Raw genomic sequence first — 26,154 nt, forward strand, 5'->3', positions numbered from 1 at the left:
TCAAGAGTGAATGGTAAGAGTGTTCTTTTGCCTAGATAATAACTAAAATCATTTTCTGATCACAGACTTGGTGAGAATGTTGTATTCTCTAGAATATAAAAAATCTGGTAAGACAAAAATGAGAGAAAAACAGAAAAAGAGTCATTTTGTGGCTTAGGCTGTCACCCAGAGCCATGGTGTCATCAAGGCTCAAGCTACTTCTGAAGGCCATGTGTGGGCTCAAGAAACTACTGTAGCTGGGGTCTTTGTCAATGTTTGTAGCCCGTCTTACAACAAGGGGGTCATAGGAAAATTGTCTGATGAAATCAGAGACCCGTGCTAGGACACCTCACCCTTTACAAGAGGCTCCCATGCCCTGGACTGGCCAGGTCAGCTACCATAAAGGCAAACATCCAGTACCTTGAGTAGGCTATCCTAATACCCACCATACTATGACCTGTGCTAGTACATGAAGGGACTGGTCGTGTGGAATGACACCCACAGGATGCCCATGAATGGATTGGTTGTGGGATATCTAAGAGGAGTTTGGTGAGGCTCCACTGATGATGGTGTACCAAAAATCAGAGGCCTTGAACAGACCTTGAATGACTCACTGCATTGAATTATAGTGACTGCTTTGTGTGAGAAAATACAAAAGTTACACGTCAGGTGGCAAGGGCAAAATTGTAAAACTAGATCCTCCATCTTGACCCTTTATACTGAGATTGATTTGAAATAGAATATGATTCTGAAATTCACAATTAGAACATGATAAACAGTAAAAGCAAATGGCTATTCTCCACTCTATTGGAATAGGAAACTGCTCAGGCAAACTCAACATCAATAAAATACAGAATAATTAGCCATTTTCCTAAACATAGGCAAAGGAACCTACAAAGTTATTCTGGAGTGTTGAAGCTTTGTAGACAGAAACCATGAACACACAAGTTTGCTTTGAAGTGTTGACTTCTTTTGTGTAAAACAGAAGGTTTTAACCAAAGGAACGTTGTTTCTTCTAGCATCTCTGCTTTATCCCTGTATATTAGAGATATTTATGGTGGGTCCTTACAATGCACATACAGGCAGCACCAAGTATACTCAGTGGGTTAAGAGAGAGAGAGAGACCACATGAAGTTGAGATTGAAAAATAATGGGAGACAAAAGAAGAACTGAAGAGGAGGGAAAAGAGGCAGATTTCATAAAAAAAAACTTTATATGAGAAATTTTTTATAAAAGTGCAAAATATTCAGAAGTTTTGCAGGTGTTCTTAGAAGTCTGTGTTCATACGTATACATTTGTACTTACTACCCTTTGATGCTGATGTAATTTCTGTTTTCCTTTATTTTGTAGATCACTTTCTCTGTTACAAAATGCTTGCAATCAGTTAAAATAGCATATGGTTATTTTATGAACACATATAATGTTATAATCCTTGTGATGAGAGAGGGTCTGGGATTTGTATAACAAGGTATTTAAAATAGATTTTTTTTAAAAAAATCTTTGAAAAAGCACAATATGCCAAATTGAACTAGAAAGGTCTTAAAATTCAGTTCTTTTGTGATTGTTGTTGTTTGTGTGTTTTAGGTTGCTTTGTCTTGTTTTGTTCTTGTGATACTTCATTAAATAGATCAGTAGTGGTGGAACTAAATTTGACTTAAATTGTATGATTAGTTTTTTCTTGTCCTTACATTTTTGTAGATCTGGATAATGTAGAAGGCATTGCAGTTGACTGGATTGGAAATAACCTTTACTGGACAAATGATGGTCAAAGGAAAACCATAAATGTGGCCAGGCTGGAAAAGGCTTCTCAGAGCCGCAAAACCCTGCTGGAGGGAGAAATGTCCCATCCTAGAGGAATTGTGGTCGATCCAGTCAATGGGTATGTAAGCCTGCTTCTGATATTTTCTGTTTTATACATATTAACAATGGCACATTTTCTTTAGATTCATATGAATTGGTGTATTTCCTGAGGAATAGACAGAGAGAAAGAATTTACTTACTTGGTGAGTTTCTCTCCTAGAAAATAGAAAAGAACAGCAAAGGATGATTAATTAAATAAAATAGACAGTTACTTATAGAGAGAATATGTTACTTAAATATTTTCAAATAAGCACTAATTTAGACACCGTGACACTAGGGCAAGTAAACATACAAGCATTGACTCTACTGGTTCAAGTTTTAGATGAATGATTTAGATTTAGATTTAGATTTTGTGTATTGAGAACTAATGCACATTCTGGACATTTACCCTGAACTAGGCATTTTGTCAGGGTCGTTACTATGTCCCTGTCTGTAACAGCCACATCAGTCCTTCAGATGGTTGCTGCTCTTATTCCCTTCCTATGAATAAAGGAATAAGTGAGCCTGGATCCAATTCCATGCAGTTGTGACAGAGTGTGATTATTAACCCATGCAGCCTGTCCACAGAGGTTTCTTACCCTCTTTGTTCTATTCCTTTGCATGTGTCTGGAGTGATTTGAAGCTTACTTACGTTTCTCGCGTGGGAACACCACTAAATAGTTTTGTGGTGTTTGGTCAGAATAAAATATTATATGTCATAATGTTATCTTATCCTTCAGACCTATAGCATGAACAAAAAGCATATTTTTAAAATATAACAGAAAAGTGAAAATTCCTTACAGAAATTAAACATTAAGTGAATAGATTATGTATTTTATGTTTCTAGTGTTTGTATGAATGTTTACTTCCATGCCAAGGAAAGATGATCAAAAGTGCTTATTTTTTGATCTGGTGCATACATTAAAAAATGAATAATGTGTGAGGTGTCCATTGTATACTGAGATTACTGAAGTGAAGCTTCTAAATAACTTCAAACACAAGCAGGGCACATCTACCTAGGGAGTAGAGGAATCATTCTGTGTGTTACTTCAACAGAAATGACTATACTTTCATTCTGACACATTCATGTATGGCTTCCATAATTACATGAAATATCCGTTTCCTGTTGTATAAACCCACTTAAATCAAAATGTTCTTGGTGAAGATGAAGTGGTAGAGAGCATAAGAGCTTTGTGTTTTGTCTTCAGTGGAAGGATTGACTTGGAGGTGACAGATTCACCCGAGTTTTAAGGAGCCTAATCTTACTTATGTCTGAAAACTGGTTTAGAAAGAAGTGGGAGTGGTCCTGGAAGTCTGCAGCACAATTTGTTCAAGTAGTTACTGAAAACGTGTCTGGCAGTAAAATAGAAAGTATTAGCCTAGAAAATTTCGTTCCAATGTTTGGAAGTTTAATTGAAGTATTTTCAGACCGAGAAATTTGTGTTTTCTTTTGTTCTCCCATACCATGAGCTTTTAGGAGTATACAAGGGAACTCATAATTGATGGCAGGGATACACTTCTTCAAAAGTATCAGACAATTCTAACATCAATAAAATATCACTTCTTTCCTTAGTTAAAAGTCCAAGGAACTTATCCTATCATGGAGAGTAGTAACTGCCTTCCAGGAATTTGTGCTATATGAATGGTACCCACCCACACAGTTACAAATAGATACTGGGCTGCATGTGATAATGCTGCTCTATTCACAACAGCAAGGAAAGGAAACAGGCTTAGATAACCAATAATGGATGAATAGATAATGAATATGGAATATATTCATAATGCAGTTTTATTTGGCTGTAAGAAAATGAAATTATAAAATTTCCAAAATGAAAATGCTGGAAAGTACATTAAAGTGACTCAGATTCAGAATGACAATGTTTTCCTATTGTCTCATGAGTCCCCTTGGATTGTGTGTGTGTGTGTGTGTGTGTGTGTGTGTATGCATATAAATGGAGGTAATAGGCTAGAGAATTAGAAGGAAGCCCACCACAGAAAAAAGACACACAGAAAGAAAGGCAATAATGAAAGGTAGGTAAAGGCCACATGTGACATGAAACAGAAAATAATTGAGTGGGACAATATCAAACCATGGAAGTGAGAAAAAATTGGAGAAGAACTCGGGGAGAATTAGCAACAAAATGTATTTGAAAATATTACATTGAACCTTAATGTTTATGTTAATTTACATCCTGCAAATAACAAAAACAAAGAGGAGTAAAATGCAGAGCGGGACAAGGAAAAGAACGGGTAGGAAAGGAAGGTGTAAACACAAAGATGTTATCCGTGAGGCAATGAGTGTGAACTCATTTAGTGAACAAATTAATTTTAATTGTTTCAATATAAAACTCATAGTTCCATACTGGAAGCTCCTTTGGATCTTAGCTGTAGTAATAATGACAGGGGTGGTCATGGCAGCAGGAGATATTGAAGGATTAGCCCACAGGTGACAACCTGACAACAGGATAGAGCTACAGAAAGAAGAGCTAGTGGCAATGACCCTTACACTAACAGCTACAGGTGAACCTAGTCCTTTCTAGTATTGCACATGGGATCATTTATACAAACAATAGCTCTCTAGTTTGGACTTCTCAAAACATCATCTCCGAGGTGTATGTTCACAGTTGAGTAAATCATTTCCATGATCAGAATAATATACTGTTCTCTGAAGTTATAGTGTGTGACCACACATATTAGCTATTAGGTAGACACTGTTTAAATAAGCCAAATTTAGTCTTCCAGGGCAGCGGCAACTTTAAGGACGTATTTATTTCAGGAATTCATTGATTAGACTGTAATTTGTGAGCATAATTATTCTCAACAAATCCAAGCTCTGTACTTCCAGACACCCCTTTGTATGTAAGGGATGTATATATCTTAATTGTTATCATTTTAATTAGCAGACATTCAGTATTAAATATCACACAAAGAATATGTATAACACATATCCTAGAACATCACTAAGATATCAAAGAAAGTCCTTATCTTTATTCCTGTCTGCAGATATGTTGGGAACAGACTGTAAAAAAAGACACTGCATTTTAACAGGCCTTTAAAGTAAGAGTAGAGTCCTTTTCTCTGCCTGAACTGAAAGCACTGCCGAGTAGCCAGAATCCTAAATTATTTTGTTTATCTCGTTCCCTACTTATTTTATATTGTAAAAAAAAATGTAAAATTTATATTGTTGCATTTGTTTTTTTTCTCATTTTTTTATTAAAGATTTCCATCTCCTCCCCTCCTCCTCCCCCTTCCCTCCCCTCCCTTCCACCCATACCCCCACTCCACCCCTCTCCAAAGACAAAGAGCCATCAGGGTTCCCTTCAGAGCAACCAAACTGACAAGGCTCACAGTGAGCCCGTCCATGCTGTAGAGTTCATGTTCATTTGTATATAAAGAATTATTATTTTTATTGATTATAAGGTATTTTAAATGTTTAAGTAGATAGTAAATCATGTAGATAATTGTAGGGTGAAAGGTCTGTGTTCACTTCTGGGTTTGAAAACTACCAATACTCACCTATCCCTGAGCTCAAATTTCCACCAATCTCTGAGCCCCCAAGCCCACCAGTTCCTGAGCCAGGACACCCACCAATACCAAAATTTCACCAACTATCATTGGGCTTTGCTTGAAATTTCACCAATTCCCCATCTTAGAAATCTCCACCATAGAAAACTCGGCTCCCCTAGAACCTCTATAGAAAGCCTGCTTCTTGCTCTGTTCTCTGCTGTTTCTTGCTTGGGCACAGGCAGCTACTCTCCTGTGTCCCTCCCAGTAAATCTCTCATGGAAAGTTTGCTTTTCAGTATGACTTTGTGGCATTCCTTGTCTTCTGACTGGCAGGATAACTTTCCCTTCAGAGCTGTAACACCTCCTTTGGGGAAGCTTTTCCTCTCAGACCTGTAACAATTACCTTGGTTGCTAACTAGGTTAGGCTCTCCTGGGGCCTATGCTCCCCCTCAATGTCTGAATGACACTGGGACCCTATCCCTCATCTCAGACGCAGTTGCAACAGATTCACCTTCAGGCTTACTTTACTGTTCAATTTCAATTTCTCAGCATTGCACCCTTCAGTAGCAACTTGGTAAGTTCCCCCTTTAGTTGGTGTATATGCTTCACTGAGTCCAAAGAAGTGACTGTTTAGTGCCCGGCACCCCTTGGTACTCTTAGAGGCTGACATACCTTCAGTTATCGTCTTACAGGGATTTAACTGGCCCTCTTAACCTGACCCAGAATCCCCATACTTAGAGGTGTAATCTTGCAACTTACTTAAGCCAAATCATGCTATTGCATCCTTTTCTGCCTTCTTCTCTTCGTTTCCATTTGGAGCTGCCTATAGTAACCCCAGAACTCCTTTATGCATAGTACTGTTCTCCAGCCCTTTCCTGTGGATGAGGCCCCATTTCTGACCTCAGTTTTTTGTTGCCTGTAGGCAAGCCTTGGGGATTCATCCAAAGCCCTGGTGCCAGAAATCAAGTCTCTTCATCAGGCTATGAGCCCTGATTTCGTACCCTGTTGAGTATGGTAATAACCTATCGAACAACTTTGTTCTCATTAAGTCTTCTGAGGCCTGGGAATGCCTGCAACTACAGACTGCACCAACCATTTTTTTCTTACCCTCCCCTTCACATCTATGGGAACAAAGTCGTCTGTACCCTTTCATTCCCTCTTGGAAGGCCTGTTACAAGAACTCGAGGCTCTTCATCTGGCACCCAACCTGAAGGGCCATAAACCTGTTCAACTTTGCAATCAAATTCTGCTCTAATACCCCCTAGAAAATAAAAACATGGCTTCCCAACAACACTGTCAATCTCAATATTTTTCAGGATCTTGACAGGTATTGCAAGCAAACAGGGAAATGGAAAGAGATTCCTTATGTCCTCTGCTCCAAGCATTTTCTCTGTCCTTCCTGTTCCCTCACTCAACTCCCAGCCAAAAAATCTGAATAATATGATTCCTCCATTACTTTGGATCCAACTAACGAGCTTCCCTGTCACAGGTGTCAAACCCCATCCCCCTCTCCTTCTCCAGCCTCTCCAGTTTCCCTTTGTCCTCCTCAGCAAGAGGTTGCCTAAATCAATCTTCCCTGGTGCCTACATTCAGACCACTGGTGTCCCTCGTCCCCTGATCTAGTTCCCTTTCCACCATGGCAACCCCTCAACCTTTTCCTACTTGGCCTAAACAGGCCATGGTTCTCGATTTGAAGGAAATTGCCAGAGTGTTCAACTTGATGAAGAAGGTACATGTCCCCTTCTCATTAAACAAACTCTTTTACATATAAAAGAGATTATAATCCTATACTGCTAACTCATCCTTTATTAAAGAATTCCAATGTTTTACTCAACCTTATTGTCCATCATATTTATATGATTCTCATGAACAATCTTTTCTCTGATGAGCTCAGGTGAGTCTGGAACTCAGATAAGACACATGAAGATGAAATTCACCAAAAGAATGCCACCTCTCCATAGAAACTGCAGCAGTCCCAACCAGAACCTTGAATACCCCAGCGGGAATCCTTGCTGGAGATCACTTTATAACATGCCTCCTGGCCAGTCTCTGCAAGACCACCCTTAAATTGGTATATTATAAAAAATTGAAGAGGTTATCCAGGACAAACATGATAACCCTCAATTTCTGGACTGCATAACAAAATCCTTCTTAAAATATACCAATCTGAATCCCAATACCCCAAATGGGAAAGAATTCCTATGTCTCACTTCTTATCTCATGTTTCCCTGATATTAGGGCCAAATTTACACATCTAGAGAAGGTACCCCTGACCACACAGACCAAAGTCTTAGCAGTGGCCTTCAAGGTGTACAGTAGGAGAGATGACCGTAGCAAATGCCCAGACACTCTGTCCTCCCAAAACCTGGGAACCCTGCTTCATAGATAGACAGTAGGGTCATTAGGCTTGATTCTGCCAGAGACCACTTAAACTATCTCAACCATGTCCAAGATGCCATTAATTAAAAGGTACATTAGGGGATTGACTGCACCCCTGTCACTTACAGCACTGAAATATCAGGGCCAGAGAACCTTCCAGCCCACCTCCTAGGTCTGGCCATGGTCTACCAAAGGGAGCCAAGCTCCCTTGGCCTGACCATCACTGTCCCCAACAAGAAGCTTTAGGTAGACATCACAGTACCAAGGCAACACAACTTCCTTCCAGACATTTGGGTTATTTTTTCAGTCCTAATGAAGTTTTAGAGAACTAACTCTCCTCATTCTTCTTTTGTCAGAGTATGGGGACAGCCTTACCAGCCTCACCAAACCCCACCTCTTATCTGTGTCTTTAGGAGTAGTCTCATCCCCACTTTCCTAGTGATACCAATTGTCCCATCCCCTGGCTTGGAAGGGACCTCCTAGTCAAAATAGGAACCTATATTTCCTTTGATCTCCCCATCTGCTTAACCGTAGATTCACCAGCCATTCACTCAGGAAAGTTTATTCTATCTTATAAATTCCTGGCCTTAGCTTGGCTAGTTTCTTGGAGGCTTCTCTTAACTTTAAATTATCCAATCTACCTTTTGTCCTTGGGATTTTACTTTTTCTCTCTTTCTGTATATCTTTTCTTTCCTTTTTATTATTTGTTTGGCTATGTGACTGTGTTGCTGGTCCATGAAGTCCTTCTCTCCTTTTCTTATTCCTTGATCCCTTTTCTCTCATTTTCTCCTATTTATTCTTTCTTTCTGCCAGCCTCACCTATGCTTTCTCCTGACTTGCTGTTGGATGTTCAGCTCTTTATTAGACGAAGCAGGTGTTTTAGACAGGCAAAGTAGCACAGCTTCACAGAGTTAAATAAATGCAACATAAAAGAAGGCAACACATCTTTGCATAATTTAATAAATGTTCTCCAGTATAAACAAATGTAACACATTTAAAGTAATATTCAACACAATTCCCCCATTTTGTATAAATAAAAATGAAACATTTTAACTTCAACATAGTAAAACATACAACAAACAACAAAAAGTTATGAGGTAAGAATTACATTTACAATATTCAGTTTAATTCTATTTAGCAAACTTAGAGAAAAATTTCCATTACCTAGCTTATCTTAGTGATTCCAAAGTTTTATAACTAATTTACTTTCTATCATAGCTAAGGAAAATTATAACTCTTTTTACTTTATCTTTGACTCCATCAAAAATCTAGAAGGATACAATATTTACTAATAACAGAGACATCTTGTTGGCTAGACAGTCACCCAAATTTCCTATAGAATGTTGGGACATCCATCTTTGGCCTACAGGACTAGAGTATCTGGCAGACTTTTCAGTGTAGCAAGAAATATGAAGGACTGTCCTGCCTGTATTATCAAAGTTCATCAATCTCTTTCCTCTGTGTCCTGCAGAATGTCTGGCAGACTATTCCATGGAACAGGAACTCTGAAGGATTGTCCTGCTTTGTTTTGGCAAAGTTCAGCTGTCACTTTCCTGTGGGTCCTGTGTGTACAGTTTATATAGCATACCATCAAGCAGTTAAAGGAAAGGAAGCTTTTTGTCCAAATGGCTAAACTTGCCACAGAGAAAGCAAACTCCTATGAAGTTTCTTCAATGCTCATCATCGTTTTCTGAACTAAATTCGTACTGCCAGGAACAGATGTGTCTCATTGTCATGAAAAGTCCTAAGAAAACAAAACATTTTAAATGTCATATTCAAAAGGTTTTGAAGTGTTTCAAGACCATCATTCTATCTAAAAGTATATCTCTTTATGATCTTGAAAACATCCCTAATGTATCTGCAAATTTGATTGTTATAGATGACTAACTACTAAACTACATTTCTTGATTAGGATAAATACTTTATAATAATAGATCTCAAAAACAAGAACTTTACCTTATAATTTTAAATAAACTGCATAGGTATAAAACCTTAAATAGCAGTAGAAACATATATAAAATGCAATAAAATTAACTTTAAATTTGTATCAATATACTAAAATCCATGCCAATGCAAAATATCTGAGATTAATAGTTGTCTTTTTATTCTGTATTCCCCTAAATACAACAAATATTCATGACACATCAGATAACCAAATGCCTACCACAGCCTAACTCTTGTTTTCTCTAAACTGCTTCCTATAGTCTATGGGTAAAGGCATCTTTAGGGGTCCCTAAGAAAATTGTGATAATGGCCAAGTCCTGAGAAGACTAGGTATAACCTTTCTTCACACATACATATCACCTCTCAAGTTTCAGAAGGTCTCTGTTGATCATGCTTGATCCATATTAACCTGAAATGAATCCACAACCTCTTATTTTCTGTGGGAAAAAAAAAGCAAAACTACTTCTCCAAAGCAACAGATTTTTGTTGCCCTCTTTTTTTAAAGTTAAGTCATTCCTAAAGTATATAGACTGGTTTAAGTTAGCAGTCCAGTTTACAATCCCATGTTTGTCAGCAGCTGTCATTTGCTAATCAACATTCAAAAAAATCAAAATCAACATAATACTATACAGGATCCAGAGTACCTGTGAAGTTCCCATAGTTACTGACCTTTTTTTTTTTTATTGTTCTATTATTTTACTTCTCTCTTTAAAGGCTTTATTTACAAACCATATATTTCTTTCTATAACTGTCCATACTCATTTTTTTCTTAAGCCTATGCACATTTTAAGACACACTGGAACACGTTTAGAGGTTTTTCTGTCTGGACTTCCAATACGGCTTATCTTTTAGCCCTTTTTACCACGTGAGCAAACTTTAAACTGTTAAGCTACTGCTGGGTCCTCAGTCCACAACTCTATTGCCTGGCCCTGCCTACTTTGCAGTTTGTGAGAATCAAGCCTGAAGCCTGAGGCACAGTCCAAGATGCATGACCAGGAATTGCATTCAATGTTCCTAGCTGTAGGAAGCCTGCATCTTTATTGACACAAGCGGTTTTTGCTTAGCTAGTCATTTCTATTTATCACTTCCCTGAAGGCTGAACAGCAGCACCTCTTAAAGACGCCGTTGTCTTTTTTATTTGTCTTTTTTTTTTTTCAGTTTTCTCAGGCCCTATGTGGAAATATACAGGCTCCATGTTGGTATGGCAAAATATTGTTGGTTATATTTGCTCTTTGCTTTTTGGGGGGTGCCTACCACCTAGCTCCCAAATAAATCACATAGGGAGGCTTATTTTTTTCTTATAAACACCTAGCCTTAGCTTGGCTTGTTTCTTGCCAGCTTTTCTTAACTTTAAATTATACCATCTACTTTTTGCCTCTGGGCTTTTCTCTTTCTCTATTTCTGTATATCTTTTCTTTCCTTCTTATTCTGTGTCTGGCTGTGTGATTGGGTGGCTAGTCCCAGGAGTCTTCCTCTCCTCTTATTCTTGCTCCTTGATCCTTCTCCCTTTTTTTCCCTTCTATCTATACTTTCTGCCTGCCAGCCCCATCTATGCTTTTTCCTGCTTTGTTTTGGCCATTCAGCTCTTTATTAGATTAATCAGGTGTTTTAGACATGCAAGTAGCATAGCTTGATAGAGTTAAACCAATGCAACAAAAAGGATGCAACACATCTTTGCATCATTAAACAAATGTTCCACAGCATAAACAAATGTAGCACATCTTAAAATGCACCCTCCTCAGGAATCTTTTATGTTTCTGTCCTGGACCTTATGTATACTTTCTTTTCCATTCCTTTTGATCAATCTTTAGCCAACCCCCCCCCCCAAATTTTTACCTTTACTTGAACTGATTCATATACTCCCATTTCTCCCTACCAAAAATCACTTTTGCAGTCCTGCCTCAGGGGTTCTGAGACAGATCACATCTATTTGGACCAGTTCTGATGCTAACTTTCCCTCTTTCCTCTTCTGAAACCCAGGTATATACACTACATAGACAGTCTTCCTTCTTTGTAGTCCATCCCTGCAAATTAATCAGATCAACACCTCTATATTACTAAACTTTCTTTCTGGCCAGTGATATAGGGTCTCACATTTTAAGGTTCAGCTATCTACTCCTCAGGCAACTTATCAGGGAATGCATTTCAATCCAACTAACAAGGCCATTACCCTAAACATCTAATCTAGTCTCTTTCAATCCCTATGACCAAGAGTATAATTTTATTCTTACTCAGGGTGGCTAGCATCTTAAGCTCTTAGATTTTCTCTTTCATTCCTCTCACCCATCCCTTATATTTGGTGTTCCTTGACTCCTCACATGAGTCCCTCCTCGCACCCATTGGCTAGTCCTTTCACCAGGGTCTTTTCTCCAGATCCTGGCCTACATATTCCATACATAACTTCCGAGTTCTCTTTCTTCGGGTAGAATTGGTAGAGAACACTACATTTATCTTCTAGCTATGTCTATCTCTTAACATTTCAAAGTTCCTCCCCTGGCCGATCCCAGGATATGCCCCGTCACACTTTTTGCGTTGATACTGTAGAAGAGCTACTGCCCAATTCTACACATATTCATAAGGGAACACTACCCCAAGCATCTATACTTGGAATACAGATGGTAGCTCCTTCCTATTCAAAGGGTTATGAACTATAGGATATGATTACTGTTTAGTAGACTAGGGTATTTGAAGAATGGACCCTTCTGGACCAAAACAGGAATGACGAGGCTGATTTAATAGCTCTTGAGCCTTTCAACAGACAAAGAGAAAACCCTTTAACTGTTATGCAAACTACAATTATGCTTTCACGTTTTCTTGTCACATGCACATATTTGCAGAGAGCATAGATTTCTAACAACAAAGTGGGGTCCATAACCACTTCCAATCAAATTATGGCTATACTAGAGTGCTCTCATCTTTCAGAGGCCATGGGAATCATCCATTTTAGGAAGCAGACAATTCCATTGTCTCCAAGAGAAGTAACCAAGACCATAAGGCAGTTACAGCTGCCACTCTTGGGTAGGCCTTCACCGTTCTCACACATCACAGAACATACTCACTCTACAGGCCCCATCTATCATCCCTAGACTCTTGACAAATTATGTTCCATCTGAGCCAATGATTTCCTTCTAGTAGGAGGGCTTTGGATCATACCATCGAAACCTATTTCTGCACACCCTTGAGGGTCTATCTTTTCTAAAAGCTATCACTACTTTCTGTAAAAATTGTCAAACTTCTAATTCCACTATTGGGCAGTGATGCTCTGCTTTTCAAGACAGGGGATCCCTCCTTGGGTCAGAATGGCAACTTGCCTTTACCCACATGCTCACTCTTAGACATTTTAAGTATCTTTTAGGTCCTCGAAGACACATTTTCAGGATGGGTAGAAGTTTTCCCCATGCTAACAAAAAATCAAAGATAGTCTCTGGTCTCTTTTTTTAGGGAAATCATCCACTCATTGGAGTTCCAAAGTCCCTTAAATCAGATAATGGCCCATCTTTCAAACTTTATCTAAAACTCTCATATGGTTTTCTCATATCTCCCATTGCTTCCAGTCCTCAGGCAAGGTCCAACTAACCAGTGCTCTCTCAAAAATATTCTTATCAAACCTTCCCAAGAGGTTGTTTCTTCTGCGACTAAGAGCCCTCCCAAAGAAACCTTTCCTCATCGCCCCTTCAAGCTCATGTATGGATGGCTGATTTTGCATCCTGGCCTCATGTCTCAGCTGTGATCACTCCCTGATCACCTTCTTACCCCTTTGTTTTGCTACCATTGTGCTCTCCTTTGGAACTTCACCCACAACTCTCTGCTCTAGCTCCATCCTGACACTTTTTCCTCTTCTATCAACATCTGGAACTTTATCTTCCTTTCTGTTCCTGTTCAAATTTGTTCTTCTCCTCAATGGATAGACCTCTTTAGGTCTATTTTAGACCTATTTTAGATCATTCTTACTACTACAATCACCACTAACCTCAAGGGTTTTTCTCACTGGATTTATCTTTTTCATCTCAACCCTTTTATACCATTATCTCAAAATAATCTTTCCTTCTACATTTTGGTGGCAACAGGACCTTGCTTCCATAGATTTCAGAAGATTGCCTCTAGTCTCAGAATAATGAGCTCTTGCAGATCTGCAAAGACTCAAGCATGACTCGATTGGATCATGCCCTTTCTTTCTACTTTCTCCTGTTCACTCCCATCAGTGACAGGGTTATTGATGGAGATTTGAGATTCAAGAAACTTCTACTTAGCAATTCTGCCAGACCACCCTTGGGGGGGGGAGTATCTGGAGATTGCTCATCAGCAAGTTTTCAAAGGAGATACTTGTCCCTATAGCACTTACATTGATTTCTAAAACACCTGTCCCCTCTGTTTTTCTGTCTGATCTGCTTTTCCCATGATCAAACTTGTAGGCAGATTATTATTTGGGCCACCAGCACACAAATGGGAACACTTATTATTAATTATGAATTAAGCTTGACCATAGCTTAGACTTGTCGCATTAGCTCTTATATCCTAAATTAACCTTTTCATTTTATTCTACATTCTGCTGATTGGCTCGTTGCCTCATTTCTCCATGCTACTCATGGAGCTTTCTCTGTACCTGTCTGGGAACTCCTTCTTCTTCATCCCAGAGGTCTCTCTTTCTGCCCTGAAGTCCTGCCTATACCTCCTGCCTAGCTATTGGCTCTTTAGTTTTTTTTTTTTTTTATCACACCATCACAGCAGTACATTTCATACAGTATACAAATAGAGATTACTGTCTACATTGGTCCAGAGACTTATGGAGGCTGCCCTTTTTTTGGTCCTGTAGTAGACATGATATTTATTCAGGAAGGGGTTTGGGAGTTAAGGATAAGCTTTACTATAGCATTTATCACAGCTGTCCCTTCAGCATGATAAAAATACAAAAGGCATTTGCCACAGTTTCTCAACCTTCGGATACAAACAAGACAGAAGAAATAGTTCAACACTCTTCAGAAGTCCTTCTTCCTTAACGTCACCTTCCTTACACTCACATCTCTTGTTTCAGACCTTAACCTCTGTATATCAGCTAGTAAGCAATACTCTGGCTATTTTGGAGAATGCTGGCTACGTGTCTCTCCTGGGTTAAGCTCACAACTACCATTTGAAACCTCACCCACTCATCTACTAGACTTTCTCACTTCACTGCTTATTAACTCCTATGAGCCCCAAACCGCTATCACCCCTTATCTCTCCCACTGCCTCTCTTCAATATCACAGGCTGCTTTATCTCCTCAAACACATACTTTATGGGCACAACAGATTCTCAGACTCTAATAATACCTTGACTGTGAACCCTACCACCCAGTGCTTATGTTCCAACACCTTGGTCCTCTGAGGCACTAAAGTTTACCACTGCCTACAAACTGGGTGGTCTGGCACTTAGGCGTGGTGTTCTTTTTCCTAAAATTAGGAGTGGTACCCAGGGAGAAATGCTAGCTGGATATCTTCACAAGGATTACAGAAGCAAGGCCCAACAAACAAGTGGTACAGATCTTTTCTCTTCCTGTAGCCCTGGAAATTACTTCTGGTGTTGCCACTGGAAGAGCAGAGCTGACTGCATCCCTAGCCACATATTACCAGTTTGCTTCTCAGTTTATCCAGGTTCTCACCCTCCAGGGCCAAATAGACTCATTGGCTTCATAATTTTAAGAATTCGGTGAGGATTCGATTTGCTGACAGCAGAGAGGGAGGTCTCAGCCACTTCCTCATGGAGGAGTGTTGCTTTTATGTCAACTAGTTGTATATAGTAAAAAGATAAGCTCTCACACCTCCAGGCAGATCTCCAAAAGATGTAAGGAACAGTGCAATGCTTCTGGCTATTGAATGTTTGACAGTTTAATATAGAACTGGGTGTTGCCTTACTTCACTTGATCTTACCCAAAAGGCTGAGAAGTGATGGGTGCTGCCTTTGTTGAACCCCCATCCTACTTTTCTTAATTCTACTATAACACCCTGCCTAATAAACTTCTTATTTGGATTTCTTCAATAACATATTAAAATTGTCAGCCACTAGCTATTATGACTTCAACTATGCCCTGACTGTGAATGTCAAGTTTGCCTCAAAAATCTCAATGTCCCCAATCAACAGTAACTAGTACTGATAACATCACCCCTTTTCCCAACCCTGTGTTGTTGTTAATAATAAACAAACACTGGGAAATGTAGGGTAAATATTCCAAGACCACTTCTGGGTTTAAAAACCTAACAAAACCCACCAATCCCTGAGATTAAAATACTACAATTCCCTGGGTTTGATTTGAAATTCCAATCATCCCTATTCTAGAAATCCCCACTTTGGAAAACTCTGACCCCTAATAAAATCTATATAAACCTTGTCTCTCTTGTGTGAGGTTTGTTGTGCAGTCTGACTTTATAGCATTCCTTTGCCTTTGACTGCCAGGATATCTTTCCCCTCATACTTGCAATACCTCCATTGGGAAGTCTTTCTTCTCAGATCTAAAACATTTCCACTGGGCAAGCCTCTGCCCTTAGTACTGTAACACAAAAATCTCACAAATACATGATCTCTTCCAGACCAACATCACCTATTAAAAAATTATTTCTAGAAAAACGTATGGATAATCATGTTAATCAAAAATAATATAAACTCAAAAAGATAAGCGCTACATTATCTCACATATGTGAAATCTAGATTTAAGTGTGTGTGTGTGTGTGTGTGTGTGTGTGTGTGTGTTTGTGTGTGTGTGTGTGCATGTGTGCAGGCCTCAAAAGTAGAAATGTAAAATAAAAACATTTTTTTCTGATATTTTTTATTTAGTAATTAAGGTACTGGCTCAGTTCACTGCAATTCTTCATTTGAGCAGCGTCCTGGCCCATGTTTCTCAGATAAGGAAAACTTACTGGATAGTGGGAGAATGAGCAATGACAGACACAAAAAATCTGGGAGTGGGAAGACCATATGCTCTGATGCTGCCACATCGACAGGAAAGGGGCACCTCAGTGTTTGTATAATGTACCTTATAGGTGAAGTGCTGATTTAGTCCCTGTAGGAGGTCTTTGTGGGTACAAATCTCTGGCTGTAAACATGGAGATGAGGGAGCAGCAGTTGGCTAGTTTTTAAACACACTGATCAATTGTCTGTAAACAGTCATAATTGGCCAGAGAAGATGGCTTTGCCAATTTTGAGCCAAATGGGAAAAAGCTTTGCCAATTTCCTGTGGGTCCAAAGCCTTAATCCTTTTCAAGTCTGTACCATTATCAACAATCCACCTTCACTCAGGACTGCACTGACTTGAGGCTTCATTCAATCCTTACAGAACAGCAAAATAGTAAATGTCCTTATTAGAATTTCAAGTCATCACAAGCCTGGGTTGTGTGTGTGCATGAATGCATATCCATTCATAAGAACACATTTATATCTGTGAATCAGAATAGCGAGCTACGGAGTAAAATGTATATGTCATGATCAACAGGAAAGGCTGAGGGGAAGATTGTTCCAGTTTCAAAAATGTGTAATTTAGTAATATGAATAAAATTGCTTTAATCAAGTGAATATTATGATTTTAGAAAGTGTCATTAAAAAATGAAATATCATGTATTTATGCATGCTGATTTATATAAATGAAAGGAAACATTTGTGCCTGATCATGGAATTAGAGAAAATATACTTTCTCTTTTGTGAGTTCCTAAGTTGTCACAATGATTAAAGACCTTGTAGGGAATGCAGGATAGCATGAGGCACACTGACATCCATCAGAATAATGCTCCATTCAGGCCCAACCGGCAATCAAAATAATTGTCAATTGTTAAGATGATTGGAAAAAAGCTTAATTGATAAAAAAATAATGGAGGATATATTCTAAATGTGCACTTATCAGCCAATTTGAACACTTGTAATACGCTTACTTGGGATATAGAATTTACCCAAATTATGTCAGAAATTCCCCCAGGGGCCACACAAAGGAGGAAAGACATCAGAACACATTCTTATGGCCCCCAGCTTAGATAAGCAATGGGTCTTTAGAGACCTGTGTCTGGCATGCCAAAATGAAACCTCACTTTAATTAATAGCAAGGAACTTTCACATGACCCTAGAACAACATATATTGTGTGGTTTAACCTTATTCATGAGGAAGCTGGAATGTTAGCTCCAGGCTCACTCTCCCGCTGTTACGACTTACACAAAAGATTCGGATTTTCAAAGGAGGTGTTTTGTTTGAGATAGAAATTAAAAACTCGAAATCTCAAGGTCAGTCAACCTGCTGCTATTAAACTTAGGTGTAGCTAAATCATCTTTTGTGGTTTTGGGGCAATAATGAGCATCAATAAAACATAGGTAATTTGCATCAGGAAGACAAATAGGATCTGGCCAAATAAAGCCAGTATGACTATGACCTTTAGAACAAAGGCAATCTTGTTGCCGATCTAAAAAAGCCTCTAATTCATATGAATTAAATACAGTCTGGAGGAGATCATTAACTGTGCTGTGAGTTCTCATGTCAGCTGCCTGCCTTCTAATCACCAAGCCCATTATGCATTTTGTGGAACAACATTTAAAGGTAAAACTGCATAAAAAAAAAAACCAGGGTGTACAGAAAATAGACATTTCAATTTACCACTGCTTTTCTTAATGTTTTAGACAAGCCTCAGCGATTGATGGAAGGTTTTGGTGTGATCTTTTTGGGGATGGTACCTGGTAGTAGAAAGTTTTCTGTGGTGATGCTAAATTGTTTGTTTGGTGGCCTTGACTTTCCTGGCTTCAGAGATGAGCACTGGTTCAGAAAGATACGTGTTTAGATGTTTAGGTACGTGTCTAGAACACGTCAGAAAGCCATTGACATATGGAAGTACAAGACCTGAGCAGTGCTCTCTACAGTGTGACTACTGGAGATAACAGAATGCACTCTTGTTTCTCATGCCCTAGTTGGATGTATTGGACAGACTGGGAGGAAGATAAAATAGACGACAGCGTGGGAAGGATTGAGAAGGCTTGGATGGATGGCTTCAATCGGCAGATTTTTGTGACTTCAAAGATGCTGTGGCCAAACGGCTTAACGCTGGACTTTCACACCAACACATTATATTGGTGTGATGCCTACTATGATCATATTGAAAAAGTATTTTTGAATGGAACTCACCGAAAGGTAAAAGACAAGAGCTGATTTTTTTTTTTTTAACCTGCAGGCTTCTTCTTCCACAGAGCCTTGTTGTGTTGTGCTAAAAATACTTTCAAGTTTATTTTTATCCCTCTGAGGTGGCTGCCAATGGTCTCCATGGGGTGGCTGAAGGAACTGAGCATTAAACTGTGCAGCTGGCACTGGCCTCCGGGAGGCCAGGCCCAGCTCACTGCGGTATGCCAGCATTTGTGGGATTTTTAAAAGAAGCCCTCCTGGTAGCAGAGCTGTTTTTTTACTAAGCAGCCTTTCTACATTATGGATGGATTTTGTGTGACCAAAGAACCCCTCCATTTGAATATGATCAATATTTGCAGCTGAAATTTATACAAAGTAATTAGACTGCATTCATTTAAGTAAAGAATTTTGTGATGCCGAACCCGAGAGGCGTCTAGGCGTGGGCTGAATTCCAAGGCGATTGGTGCGAATAAATGTGAGCTTGCTCTAGTTTATTTTGCTGAGATCATTGCAAAATGTCCTGGCATTGTGGGGCACTGCTGGCAATTGGGTAGATGAGGGGAAGACAGAGCCCTAGTTGACAAAATCATCACCTTGCTGCTTAATCTTCCATCATTAACAACCTAGCACCTCATGGAATGACTTCCACTTTGAGGTAAAAGGTGAAGAAAAAAGAAAAGGACATTTCCAAAATGTGTCCTTTGATGAATCCTGGACACATTCAGGATTCAGATCTAGAATGGTGGGTTGATGCTACTCGTTAAGAATTCTTTTAGAAAAAATAAATAATACTGTAATCAGTTCAGTTATTGGTTATCTCAGATTATGCTCAACTGTTTTTCCAGATAAATAAATTTTATTGGCCTGGACAATGATGTCATGTAATTTATATCTACTAACTAAATGTCTATGCTTCCTTTGAAAATTCTAGCATATACCATATATAAAAGCATAATATGTTACAATATATATAACCACATATGCTATATATAGTGTTATAAAAGATATTAATATTTATGCTATACATACACACTATAACACATATAAATCTATATGTGTTTTATACATACTAATATTGTCAAAGGATATATATAATATGTATAGTTTCATAGTCATCTATTGAAATAACCAGGCTAGCTTGATAAAACAATTACATTTTACTTATTATAAGGGGAAAACTCACAAAACAGGAAACGAAAAATCCAAGCACGGCAATGTCCTATGAGAATAAGCACAGAAAGAACAAGCACCTGGAAGTGCACACATTTTACCCAGGGTCTCAGCGAAACCACGCCTTAACTAAGACCCACCTCTTAAAGATGATTGGCTCACAAGGTTCCCCATTAGTCATCATGTTTTAGGCTCTGATATATCTTATTCTTTTAGTATATCATAATTTAAATGGATGACTCAATTAAAAGGGGCACAATAGCCAGGCAGTTGTGGCACCCACCTTTAATCCCAGCACTTGGGAGGCAGACACTGGCAGATCTCTTTGAGTTTGAGGCTAGCCTGGTCTAAAACTTGAATTCCAGGATAGTCATGACTGTTACACAGAGGAATCCTGTCTAAAAATAAAAAAAAAGAAACAAAACAAAATAACAAACCAACCAAAATAACAACAAAAACAAAAAGGAGCATAAATGCAATTTTTATTTCTAAATTATATATATATATATATACACACACACATATTTATATATATATTCCTTATATTTTGAATATTGATTGAAAGACAATTTTGCTTTTATAATACAACGTAGTATGATTTCATGAGTATTGGAAGGTAAGAAGAGATGCCATGTTGGGGATCTAGTGTATCCTCTGCCTGCACTCTCCATAAGCAAAATGAGTTGACTATTCTCCTGATTCCTCAACTTCAACAATCAAAAGGGAAATAAATAACAATACAACAACACAATCAAAATTTAGCCTCGTTAGCAAGTTATACTTATGTAGAATTAAAATCTTTCCCTGTTCTTGTTGTTTCTTAGATTTCTTCATTTTTTATTGGCCCAATTTGCACATATCCATTTAAGCTTTTCATTTCAATTGATCATTGGATGAACAACATGGGTGTGTATGCAAGACTGTGAGTGTGTATGTATGTGTGTGTTTATATGTATCTATCTACACAGTAATTTTTCACATTAACATCCATCCAAGGGAATAGTAAATATCACACAGAAGGAAGTAAATGTTGAGCAAAGCCATTATAACGTTAGGATTTTTGATCATACTGGCAGTGGCATTTATGAGCGAAATTTAAACAGATGAAGAATTGACCATCTCCTTCAAAGAGCATGCCAAAACCAAAAACAAACAACAACAACAACAACAAAACTCACATTGTAAAAATCTCTTTTGTAAATGTTCTTATAAAATATGAGTGAACACTATAGTTAGATTGTTCTCTGGTATGGATATATGTATATTGTTTACTTAAATAGCTATGCTTGTAAAGGTAGTCTTGACTTTTGGCAGCATATTTATGTGTATTTAATATTTTACAGATTGTTTACAGTGGGAAAGAGTTGAACCATCCTTTTGGATTGTCACACCATGGGAATTACGTGTTCTGGACAGATTACATGAATGGTTCCATTTTTCAACTAGATTTGACAACCAGTGAGGTGACATTGCTGAGACACGAAAGAGCACCCCTGTTTGGGCTTCAGATTTATGATCCACGAAAACAACAAGGTATACAAATTTTTTTTCAGAACATTTCACATGTCATAACCCTTCACTATTGTAACAAAAAGTTCTACTCTGACAATGTTGTTTGTTTTATAATAAATAATACCTGCTCACTGTAGAGTCATTTAAATCTTAGAACTTGTTTCGACAGAAATGCATTTCTTCTTTTCAAATACCCTGATTGAGGAACTCTAGCAATTCTGCTTAAGAGAAATTAAGGTTTTCCCAAACATTTCTTTTTTTTTTCACATCATGTTTTAGAAAAAAAAAAATGCTCTTCCTCATTAAAAAAAAAGTCATCAAATACATGGTTTGGTGAGCAGAGAAAATAAACCTTTCTTGCACTAAAAGGAGGATCTGAATAATTGAAATAAAGAGATGAACTGCACCTGCAGGCTTTATTGACATGCCTGCTTCACATTGTCTGGGTTAGGCTCCCAAGGTAGTTAAAGAACGTGTAACAGATAACGTGAAACTACCAACCCCAGCAGCCACATCTCATTAAATTCAGGTAGTATTTTTACATTTTATGCTCGTGCGTTATTAATATTTATTATGCCACAACAATCACCATGACTCATAGCTTAGATATTAAGCACTGAAAACAACTTAGTAAATGATGTGGTAGATGTTTTATGATTTTTAAACAGTTGCTATTCCTTTATAATGTAGATATCCTTATAAATATTTAGTGAGCACGCATTCCAATGCATTTAGAATGAATAAATCGCACCCTTAATTTTCTGATACATATCTTGTCAGTTGGGATCTTGGTAGTAATAAGGTTTGGAAAGGTGTTTGCATTAAAGTAGTTATCATAAACAGACCATCTCATCCCTAAGCATCATCTCTCTTCCTTTATTAAAAGTTCTCTATCTACAGGAAAATCATGTGTAAAGAATGCTAAATAATAATTGCTAATTATTGATTAAATTATCTTTAAAAAACAAAATTGACATTATCTAAACTAGAATAAGTACAGGAAATGAATAATAGAGAAAATTACTGGAGAGGGCAATTCCTTCATCACATTCGTACCAATCTCACGACTCCGGCCCCACACATTTCCTTTGCCTGGCTGGAGGTGCTTCTTTCTTTCTCCATATTGTTTCACGTCCTCCTCTCTGTTCTTCCCCTTCTCCTCAGGACTGGACACTGGCCTTTGTTCTTGCTAGGCAGGAGCTCTACCACTAAGCCTTTTCTTTCTCTTTTGAACCTCCCACCTTAAATGTCATTTCTCAAGTCCATTTAGCTGGAAGTCGTCTTTACAGTCTTCATAGACTTCTACCCTCTCGTTCTTTTAGAAAGTTGGTTATTAAATTCAAAATGTGATGGAAAAAATATCTCATCACTAGAAAATGAACCTGGGCTTAAACCCTTCTCTTTGATCCTTTTCAAACTTCGGAATCATGAAATATTCAATGTAGATCACAAACATATCTTTCACCAAATTTCTGTGAGGATCAAATAATTATTTATTATAATAAAATAAATATCACAAGAACTAATTCATGTGAGACAACTCACAACTTTTTCCTGTATGACCTCACAGGAAAAATAATCGTTTTAAAATTTCCTTTCTATACATGCATCTTAAATATTCAAAGTAATAATTTATCAAAGTAATATGTAACAAACTATGTGACTCAAAAAGAGCATATATCTGCCTTTTGAAAAAATGGTTTTAGATTTTATAAAAGAAGAACTTTTATAAAAGCAATTCTTTATTCAATGATAGTAATTAATAAGTGCTATCACTGAAGAGAGAATTGGCTTTATAAAAGTTCTTTTCCCATTGTAATTCAAGAGATCATAATTACTAAGCTCATCGTGAGTGCCAGTTAGAAATGATCCTGCTGTTTTACTTAGAAAGTATGTTCAGTCCATCTAAGAGATTGTTTTCCTTTACTTAGGTGGATCAGTCAATTAGTTTTAGTTTTCTGCCTAATCATCTTGCATCTAATGATTGTCTACAACCATACTAATCTTTGAAACAGTGCAGTATAGAAAGAGTTCCTAGTTAGTTCCTTTAGGACTCAAGTCAATACTCATTGATTTTAGATAATCTACAGGAAGATGTATGTTGTTTTCGATCTTTAATTGTATTGATCAAGACAATTACAAAGGTAAAAAATTAAGATTTTTCTCGCCCCATCCCCCCATCCCACCCCACCCCTATGTTCCCATTTTTTGTCCGGCAATCTTGTCTACTTCCAGTATCCAGGAGGATAACTATATGTTTTTCTTTGGGTTCACCTTCTTCGGCAATGAACGTGAACTCTACAGCATGGACGGGCTCACTGTGAGTCTTGTCAGTTTGGTTGCTCACCTTCCTGGACTTAGGGGGAGCTGGGAGGACCTTGGACTTAACATAGTGAAGGGAACCCTGATGGCTCTTTGTCTTGGAGAGGGGTGGAGTAGGGGTATGGGTGGAAGGGAGGGGAGGGAAGGAGGAGGAGGAGGGAAGGAGATGGAAATCTTTAATAAAAAAAATGAGTAAAAAAAACTAAACAGAAAAAAAAATTAAGATTTTTAGATATAGGCAACTAATTCTACAGTGGTATAAATTTCTTCCAATTGTCTTTTCTTTTCAACTTTTGGACATAAGATACTCAATTTTAAGATACATAGTGAATATACTTGGTATCTTTTGATTAAGATTTTAAAAATTATTTTATTTTATATGTAGAAATGTTTTTCCTGAGCAGATGTTTGTACACAATTTTCACACCTGGTGCCTGAGCAGACCAGAAGAGTGTATTAACTCTCCTGGGACTGGGGCCACAGGTGATTGTCAGCTGATCCTTGGGTGCTAGGAATCAAATCTGGCTTTTCTGCAATAGCAGGTTATGGTCTTACCTGCTGATCAATCTCTTCAGCTCCCTGTGGGCCTTTATCTAAAGGGTGAAATGCAGGAACTGAGCAGACAACCCTTGCTTAAGAGTAGGCACTTCTGTTTGTTCTTCAATTGAAAAAAAAATGTTATGTAGCTCTCATCCTGTGTGTTACCATCTGTTCCTGGCTGTCTTGCTGTCTTGTTTTGGTGATCTAAGAATATAGGCTGAAGATTGTGATACATGTAATTGTGTGTGAACTGTATAATTCATCATTTATATATAATATGTAAGATATAAATAAATAAAATATAGCAGTAATTACTGAATGTGTGTGTGTGTGTGTGTGTGTGTGTATTGTGATATGTATATGTGCTGGTGTGCTCATTGATCCTTAGCAGTGGAGACTAGTGGTAGATGTCTGGAAATATTTGCTCTTTGTTCTCTACCTTATGCTTTGAGATAGAGGCTTTCACTGAGACTTAGTGATTATCTTGTAATGAGATCCAGTTCCAATTCCTAGGTAGGTTACTAGAAAAGACCCCAGGATCCTCGTGCCTCTGTACATTTCCCTTAGTGCTGCAGTAACAGTCTAACAAGATTGGGTTTTTTATGCGTTTTCTGGGGATTTAAACTCAGGTTTTTATATTTGTTTTATGCAACCAATACTTTAGCCTCTGAGTCACATCCCTGCCTTCTATTGTCTGCTTCTCGCTATGTAGCTGGGCTATTTCTGAACTTTACATCCTCCAGCCTAAGAATGTGATTAAAACATGAATCATTTTTGGTTGTGAGCCTAGCCTTTAACGGCTGAGCCATCTCTCCAGCCCTGAGATGGTGGAGATGATCTAATGGGAGCTCACCAAGGCCAGCTGGACTGGAACTGAAAAAGCATGAGATAAAACCGGACTCCCTGAACATGGTAGACAATGAGGGCTGCTGAGAAGCCAAGGACAATGGCACTGGGTTTTGATCCTACTGCATGTACTGGCTTTGGGGGGGCCTAGCCTGTTTGGATGCTCACCTTCCTAGACCTGGATGGAGGGGGAGGACCTTGAACTCCCAACAGGGCAGGGAACCCTGACTGCTCTTTGGACTGGAGAAGGAGGGGGAGGGGAGTGGGGGGAAGGGAAGGGAAATGGGAGGCAGGGAGTATGCAGAAATTTTTAATAAAAAAAAAAACTGGTAAAAAAAAGAATCATTACACCTGCCTGGTACATGTGTATTATTTCGTATATTGTTATTTTATTTGTTTGTTTGATTGTTGTTGTTGTTTATGTTGAGATAGGAACTCCTGTAACCCAGACTGGACTTAAATTCACTCCTTAGATGAGGTTGACATTGGATTCTAAGCCTCTCTGTCTATACCTAGAAAGTGCTGGAATTAAGATGTATACCCCTAAGTTTGGATGGAACACTGTTTTTACTCTAGTTATATCAACAGCAATTTTTTTCACACTTTTTTAATATGAAGTTCTACTTGTATCCCTATGTAGAATTTAGGAGCCAGAGAGCTGAAGTCCTAACTTCAGTATTTGAGAAATATCAATGTTTACTTGATGTACGTAAGTGTTGATTTAGTAAGTCTGAGGTTTGTAAAAAGGCCATAATCACATTTATCTCTCCCCAAGTTCCTTATTTTAGGATTATTATCATGGAAATTATTCAGAAATATTTTTGAGACTTATATTTTGTTTTTTTTTTACCTTTGTCTCATTACACAATACACAGAGAGAGAGGGAGAGAACTACCAAGTAGTCTCAAATAAAGCTTATATTTTATATTTATAAGCTGGACATGATGAAAATACAATTATTGAAGGAAATGAAAAATATAGATCATTTTATTCTTCCT

At 38.1% G+C, this 26,154-nt stretch overlaps 1 protein-coding gene across 1 annotated transcript in view; it reads left to right on the forward strand.

The window, feature by feature from the left end:
* Positions 1-26,154, forward strand: part of Lrp1b (LDL receptor related protein 1B) — a 1,542,993-nt gene that overhangs the window by 795,425 nt on the left and 721,414 nt on the right. Inside the window, exons 12-14 of the mRNA XM_042055373.1 lie at positions 1,678-1,858; positions 18,559-18,778; positions 21,280-21,469. Coding sequence (XP_041911307.1) covers positions 1,678-1,858; positions 18,559-18,778; positions 21,280-21,469 — 591 coding nt within the window. The remainder of the gene's footprint in view (positions 1-1,677; positions 1,859-18,558; positions 18,779-21,279; positions 21,470-26,154) is intronic.

Source organism: Arvicola amphibius, chromosome 7 (genome assembly GCF_903992535.2).
Source record: "Arvicola amphibius chromosome 7, mArvAmp1.2, whole genome shotgun sequence".
Classification (NCBI taxonomy): Eukaryota; Metazoa; Chordata; class Mammalia; order Rodentia; family Cricetidae; genus Arvicola; species Arvicola amphibius.